The following is an 8,302-nucleotide window of genomic DNA, read 5'->3' on the forward strand; positions in this document are numbered from 1 at the left end:
ACCACTGCATTTCGGCAGCAAATTATTATACAACTGTGACATAAGGACCACGATAAAACAACTGCCAAGCGCCTGGCAGCAGCCATTTCATGGTATTAATGCTGTTTTGGCTAAGAGGTTGAGCAAGAATCGCGAATCGTTCTTCGTTAATCTGAAACGTAAATGTCCTATATGCGTGGCACTCAGCCCATCACCTTTGCTCATTACCACCATGGATCGCTTCCGCACATGTATCTTATTTACTTTTTTTTGTTGGTGAGCGACAAAGGAGAAGCATGACCTTCACGCTGACCTTTACTATTTCGCAACATTAGGACATATCTCCATCGCTCTATCTTAACTTCTAGCATTTTTTTTTTCATTGACCGACAGTTAATCGGCCGCAACGCATGATGGTGTTCCATGTGATAAAAGAACAATCACAGCGGCGATACCCAACCTCGAACGCCTTTGTGCAAGAAGTTTAATTGAATACAGCGTGCCAGTCATACTCATAAGAAGTAAATTAAACAGTCATAATTATAACAAATTACGACGAAATAGTCATTAGAAAGTCTGCGCGGCAGCTACATAATTTTTTTCTTGAGCTTTTTTCAATTTTTTTTCTTGTTGTTCTGGGCTAAATCCGTTTGTTTTAATATCTTCCTAGTATACATTACTGAATGTACATTTTTAGAAACGGTAAAAACGTGTTGAAAAAGGGGGCGCTGAGAATGCACGCACATGCACTGCGCTTATGTGTGCGCAATGTGCGTTTTGTTTGCGTCCTTGTTTCTAGTGCGCTTTTACCGTCCTTGAATATGGACTACCAACGTGTCCAGATTGCGTCCTTAACATAGACACGACATTGTTCTTTGTTTCAAGGCGTTCATGGTGTGCGTTCAATTGATTTGCGATGGCCGCTTGTTCAAGAATGTACACATGCCTTTTCTATTTAGGACAATTACATAGTCTGCTTCCGGTCCAATTGAGACCCGCATTTTGTTACGTTTGAAAGGAACAAGGAAGCATTGTACCAAATGAGAAGAATAAGTGCCGTTTGAATGTGTTGTCTATCGACTTCTAAGACTATAGGCGATACTACACTGCGGAAAGAAGTAAGGTATAGGTTGGGGTGGCTGTCTTTCCTTCACGAGCGCGTCATTAGAGCTAGGAGTTCTTGCTATTTGTCACGCAGAGCTACATTTCCAGTTGACCATCATGGCGGTTGAAAATTTCGCCCCGCCTGCGTAGAGCAAAGCATACACCAAGGCCTCGTAAACCATCATCATGATGCGTAACTAAATATGTTGGTTTTCTTTTAAATATATGTCTATACTATAAAAACTAACACTCCCATAACACATTTTGCTTTATGGCGGGAAAAATTTGTTTCGCCAGCTGGAGGCACCAGCCTCTTCCCTCTTCAAACGCACGTACTGGGGGGGAAGTGGAAAGGGGAGAGGGGGAAGGAACACGAATAGCGCGGCTCTCTGTTTTCATGGTGCTCTGACTTTGCTGGCAATACACAGATGCCGGAATGACACTTCATTATAACAATTAGTAGTTTTTATCACCGCATCATCGTCCAGGCCTCAGCCTTTCGAAAAGAAAAGCCAAACAGCATAGATTGTAGATGCCGCACTGTTAGTACTGCTTTCCATCCCCACTGTACGTATATTTTATTGTAATTCTGACAGACTCAGCTGAGACATGTGCGGAGGAGACCTTTGACGAGATATGTCGCGCATGTCCATAGGCTTCTGCATTATTGTGCAATAGGACGCATGCAGATGCTATTGTGAGAGTATACAGCCTTACAGGCTAAGACCTTAGCGTGGCCATAAGCAAAGTTTTGCACGAAGAGATCACTGAGAGGCTGCGTATAGTCCTTGGGCAAACAAGAGTTTTTCTTTTTTTTTCGCCTTCACGCTACATTTAGCGCCCGCATCAGCATATTCTCTCTTTTTCTCTCTTCACACTCTTTCCCCTATTCGAAGTAGTGGGTCAGAACTCCGAATAACGCCGACATCTCAGTCTTTATTAGACCGAGTTGTAATGCTAATATGAAGAAAGAAAAGTGGGTGAAAAGATAACTGGCCGTGGGCAGGAACCGAACACGCGACCTTCGAATAACGCGTTTGATGCTCTACCACTGAGCTACCACGGCGGCTATCCTCCCAGCCTCCACGCACACACACACACACACACACACACACACACACACACACACACACACACACACACACACACACACACACACATATATATATATATATATATATATATATATATATATATATATATATATATATATATATATATATATATATATATATATATATATATATATATATATATATATATATATATATATATATATATATATATAAGGGAAACAAGTGTATACTTAAGGGCTCGTTTTTTCGTGTTTTACACAATACTAATGAGATCTAACAGACAATAATGCCAAGGCAGGTATAGGGGAAGTTATTAGGCCAATTGTAATGTAAATGAGAAGAAAGGAAAGTGGATGAAAAGATAGCTCGCCGTGGGCAGGATTCAAACCTGCGACCTTCGAATAACGCGTTCGATGCTCTACCACTGAGCTACCACGAGAGCTATCCCCCCAGCCACTTTATTGGGTATCTATGTCAATTTCCCTTATTCATTAACGAGGGTCTCGTACTGGCCGACTTGGTGTTTTTAGGTTGTATACGGGAAACTATTGGTCAGCTGCCAGTTAGTAATAAGTTCACGTGCTACGTGACGCCAAACAGGCTCATAAAGAGTGTGCCACACTCGCCGCCATGGCTACTAGTGGCGCTGACTGACACTCCCACGTTTAAATTGACATAGATACCCAATAAAGTGGCTGGGGGGATAGCTCTCGTGGTAGCTCAGTGGTAGAGCATCGAACGCGTTATTCGAAAGTCGCAGGTTCGGATCCTGCCCACGGCAAGTTATCTTTTCACCCACTTTTCTTTCTTCTCATTTACATTACAATTGGCCAGATTGGCGTAATAACTTCCCCTACACCTTCCTTGGCATTATTGTCTGTTAGATCTCATATATATATATATATATATATATATATATATATATATATATATATATATATATATATATATATATATATATATATATATATATATATATATATAATCCACGAAAGTGTGGATTTCGGCAGTTTTGGCCAGTATCTCATCAGGAGGCAGACTCTGGTCGAAACTGTCAAAATAAACACTTCCATTGTTACTGGCCTCACGTATCTACTTCACGATGGAGATAGATAGATAGATAGATAGATAGATAGATAGATAGATAGATAGATAGATAGATAGATAGATAGATAGATAGATAGATAGATAGATAGATAGATAGATAGATAGATAGATAGATAGATAGATAGATAGATACATAGATAGATAGATAGATAGATAGATAGATAGATAGATAGATAGATAGATAGATAGATAGATAGATAGATAGATAGATAGATAGATAGATAGATAGATAGATAGATAGATAGATAGATAGATAGATAGATAGATAGATAGATAGATAGATAGATAGATAGATAGATAGATAGATAGATAGATAGATAATGCAACTCAACCAATTGTTGAGACTTGACTTGATGGGAGGGGATATTGGTGAAAAATACACCGGCAGAGGGCGCTACTCGGCAGCCCTAACACCGAAGGTTAACGACCTTTTGCTAATTTGCCACCACGAGCCTATCTCTACGATAATTATCTTAGCTACCCTGCTTACTGCGTATCAACGCACATGGACCCTGGCCATGAACGTCGTCGATGTGTGTGAATACGTGTACACGCGGCAAACATAAAGGAATATCTGTAAACATATTTTTAATCTTGTTCGCCAGCAAGCTCGCAAAAAGCTCACTCCATTCCTTCTCTTCTTTCCATTTACTTTCTTATTCCCATCATTTTATATTGCGAAATGGTTCTCTGTCTCATCTTCACAGTCTTCCTTTTAAGCCGAGTAAAAGCAAGCTAACACTGTAAGTTTTGACTTATAAAGCCCTGCTACATTTCTCTAGACACTGTCACCGCCTCTGAACACGCTGGGAACGTTGCTGCGCGTGTATGTACACTGCGGTCCACTGTTAAAAAGAACGCTTGAAATGAACACTTTTCATATTGCTTGCCTTTTAACAGCAAGTGGTCGCTGAAAGATTGTTTCTGCACGACACCGCTCTGTTGAAAAAGAGTCATAACTCTCAATCACCAGTAATCTCATGGAAATAAAAGCCACCATCCTTTTGCAGGCCGAATCTGGATACGCCCTGCACGCAAGTGTTCCCTTTAGCCGCGGACTCCTTTGTACATGCTTGTTGCCTTATCTCCTTTTCTCGTTTCTCAGCGAGTACAATACAGCACAAGTATTACCTGGTGAACCTTCTTGCTATTCATGTTCTCTCTCTCTGCTGCTTACTTGGTAGGGCGCTCTTTAAATGTAAAATTTCTTTTAGATGCGCCTACTCCTTATGCTTCGCAGGTTACATTGTTTCCGACTCCTTGTTCTTAATTTTGAATAGATTATCACTCGCACAAGTTTGTCACTTATCAGTACAGCCATATTTACCCATATGAGCTTTAACTTTATCATTTATCGCTTCATCGCATGTCACCCGCTTCGACACAACCTTCGTTATCCGACAAGGCCCAGCTTCTAATGCGCAGTGGATACTCTTATTTTCATAGCATAAGCTCCAAGCTCCTACTCCTGGCTAAATATTTTAGTTAAGAACTCTACAGGAGGACGAACTCAAACTTTGCTCGGTTAATTCGCATCCGTTTCTTTCAATAATCGGTCATCCTAGTCTTTCGAATAGACTTGGCGCTTTGGCAGATCTAAAAAATGAAACCCATTCATAGTCAACTTTCTCTGAACTTCGCAAAGGTGATCATCAGTGGGTTCCAAAAATTATTAAATTTTCACATGTCCTGGAGCTGGATTTTACATCTGTGGTCTCGATAAGAAGGTGTAGTCGCTTTTTGAATCATCCAAAATTTGTGTTCCTGAAGACCCTGTCGATGGGCAACTCGTACCCTTGAGGTGCTCGAATGTCATTCTTTCTTCAAACTTCTCACTTTTTTCAGTCTTCTTTCTTCCTTTGCAATGCCTGTTAGCAAGCCCAGTCTTTCCACGATGCAGCTTCGGGTAGATTACATTGGATGGTGAGATGTTTGAAATATCAGTCTGGAGACTTTATTTTTCATCGAAAAGTACAAAGACACTGGCTTGTGAGATTATCAAGCCCTCAATGTCGTCACTCAGAGAGAGCTAATTTTTCTGAATTTGCGGGCGCTCAGGAAAACGCGTCAAGAAAGACATCGAGACCAGTAAATACTGAACACACTTTGTGCGTAGACTTAATTCCAACTTCTCTGCAACCTCTTTTCTCCCCTTCATCCCTTCCCCAGTGCAGGGTAGCAAACCGGAAGTACGTCTGGTTAACCTCCCCACCTTTCCTTGCATCTTTATCCTCTCTCTCTCTCCGAGAGTAATATAAAACAAAAGAGGTATGAACTACTGCTGCACTATTAGACTTCCTTAATTTATATCTATTCAATTTTTATCTATAACACAGTGCGATATGGTTGGGTCAAACCACTAGTAAAATAAACAACAGAAGTACGCAATGTACTTTGCAAAAAATAAAACCATACTAAAGTTTCATGTATGATGTTTTGTACCGATTAATTATGCTCCAGTTATGAAGAAAAGTAATCTAACGTGCTTATATTCTCGTGTTCAACTAATGTAAGCGTTAGCAATCGCTGACCAAAAGTAGCGTTAACATAGTTTTGCTAAAATCAATATGTTTGTAACTACAGACTACAGAACCCGTGTATATTTCACACAATGTGTAACTTTCAAGTGCCCATATATAGCGGATCAGTAATGTTAAGGTTGATGTGGCTTGACACCACGCTGACGCATAATCATCCCCGCAGTGCAATGCGAGCGGCCAACACGTGTACGTCCAAGGGGTGACTCGCAAATGAAAGAGCACGTGGCATGGTAGGCGCGCGAACCAATGACCATGCGGCATCATCAAAGGCACCTATATCTCGAACAAGGCACATGGACTTGCAGAGGCCGCATGTGCTTGAAGTTGCCAAAAGTTCTGTTTTCTGTACCACATCTTGTTTATACACTAGATTGGTTGTACATCGGCAATTTCAATCCTTCATGGTGTTCATAGAAAGCAGCCTTCTCTGCGCCGAACGTTAGGACTCGGCCCGCACCCTCTCCGGGTAGCCTGTGCCTCTTGTCCGACATGTGGTCTGTCCGGGCTTTCCTGAATCGCAAGCTTCGGTCACGCAACAAACTTCACTCAAGTGACGAGCTCTGTTCGGTGTTCGGGCTTCGTTCCTATATATTGTAGACGGCCCCGCAACGAGGGGTCTGAATCTCTATGTGTCCCCTTGGCGGCAGGGGCACCCGTGCACCCCTGCAATCGCGCGTGGCGGGAGGGGGGCGCCCTTGGCTGCGGCGGCCGCCCCGCGGGTGCGTTGGGACTGCCGGAGTCCCAAGGCGTCGCGGAGATCCCCTCGAGGCCCGCACCTATCGGGACCGGAACGCGAGGCCCACGTGGGCGATTCAGTGCGGCAGCGGGTCGACGTCCCCGCGGCGCGCCAATGGCGCGATCTCCTCTTAGGCCTAGCGGCTAGGCCTGGCCGGTGGGGCCCGCTCACCTGGCGCAAGCCGCAGGGCCAAGAGCAGGATGGTGCAGGCGGCCGTCATGGCTGGCCGGGGAAGACGGCGGACGGCCCGGTCGACATGGCGGCGGCGGCGGCGGTTAGCAGGCGGCGGCGCGCGGCGCGGTGCCGCCGCCCAGCGCCCGGCTGCGCCCATCGCGGGGCCCCATGGCGGCCCTCACCGGCATCGGCCGAGCTCGCTTCTCCCTGCTCCTCCGCTAGCGCCGCCTTGCACCCGGTCTGCCGCTGCGACGCCGGGAACACGCTGCGCGCGCGCAGCATCCACCATCGACCCGCGGGTTTCGCCCGAGCCTGCAGCGCCGCCGTGCAACTTGGGCTGCCGGTCACTGTAATCCTCGGAATCGTCTCCGCCGTTGCTGCCAGCCAAGGTGGCCTGAGGGCGCTTCTGAGGCGGCGGCAACCCCGGCAGGCTCGCGCGACCCTCACGTGCCAGAGACGCCCTTGCGCCACGAGTGCGGGGCCACCACTGCAGTTTCTGTGCGCAGCGCGATAATTAGGCTCTTGAAAAGACCCCTGGCAGCTTCTCCGCTGTACACGTTTTCTCTATTCCTTTATTGTGGAGTTCTGGCACGTTAGGTGTTAAAGGATACCGTTTGCAATCGCATTGGTATGCATAAGGAAGCGCGGTCTTTATCTTATTTGTCGGAACTGCAAGATCACTTGATCACGGCTGATAAAGTTAGCTGCATCGAAGTTTACTGTTGCCGGCAGTGATGGTTTTGATGCCTTCGTTCAAGACTATCGGATCCGATACCACCCTTATTTCTTGCCCTTTGGACCTCTGGATCAGCCAGTGACGGCGCCCTACCCTTAGCTCACGTTTCGCTGAAGAGGCAACTCATTCTATGTTCTATTTATATGTCCTTACTCTGCATAATGAGGAATCTGTATTAACTTTAATCTAAGTAAAAAAGAAAGTTATGAGGAGGCAGTGCTCTTGAACAGAGCCGGCGATCGAGTAGTCCTACCTAAAACACATTCAACAAGACACTACTTAAATTCATACACAACAGCGACCTCACAACGCACATTTATTACACATACACGCACAAAATATTATGCACTAAGGGCAAGTCTATGTCGCATTAAAAAAAGATAGTATAAGAAATTTAAGGAAAGAAGTAACTTTCAAAAATACATATGAAGGTTCTAATAATCAAACCGTGATACATCAGTAGCAGTGAGAAACAACATTCGTGTCCACGAGTAAACGAATGCATTTTGTCAACCTTGTTTGCGAAGGATGCTTCTTCACAACACTAGTCTTTAGGCGGAGAAGCTTTCTCTAAAGGCAATGTTATATCACTGTAAAAGTACTCGTTCAAACAGTCGTTTTAGTTATAAAAACATGCATGCAATTTTTCATTAAATGTTTTTACTGAATATTGTCGTTCATACTTAATTTTATTACGCCTTTTTACCTAAATTTAAGCAATGTATGGAAAAGCCAGACCACGTCTGCGTGTAATGTAATCATGAACAACCTAGGGCGTGCAGAACATTTTTAGAATGCATTCTTAGGGCAGGGCGGGGTGTGGATTCAGTACAGACAGCGTTTCTTCTAG

The 8,302-nt window shown here is 44.2% G+C and overlaps 1 protein-coding gene across 1 annotated transcript in view; it reads right to left on the reverse strand.

The window, feature by feature from the left end:
- LOC119183006 (uncharacterized) overlaps positions 1-6,958 on the reverse strand; it is a 47,999-nt gene extending 41,041 nt beyond the window's left edge. Inside the window, exon 1 of the mRNA XM_037433554.2 lies at positions 6,714-6,958. Within this exon, the coding sequence (XP_037289451.2) occupies positions 6,714-6,873 (160 nt within the window). The 5' untranslated portion in view covers positions 6,874-6,958. The remainder of the gene's footprint in view (positions 1-6,713) is intronic.
- Positions 6,959-8,302: the final 1,344 nt, after the last annotated feature.

Source organism: Rhipicephalus microplus, chromosome 3, assembly GCF_043290135.1.
Source record: "Rhipicephalus microplus isolate Deutch F79 chromosome 3, USDA_Rmic, whole genome shotgun sequence".
NCBI classification, from domain to species: domain Eukaryota; kingdom Metazoa; phylum Arthropoda; class Arachnida; order Ixodida; family Ixodidae; genus Rhipicephalus; species Rhipicephalus microplus.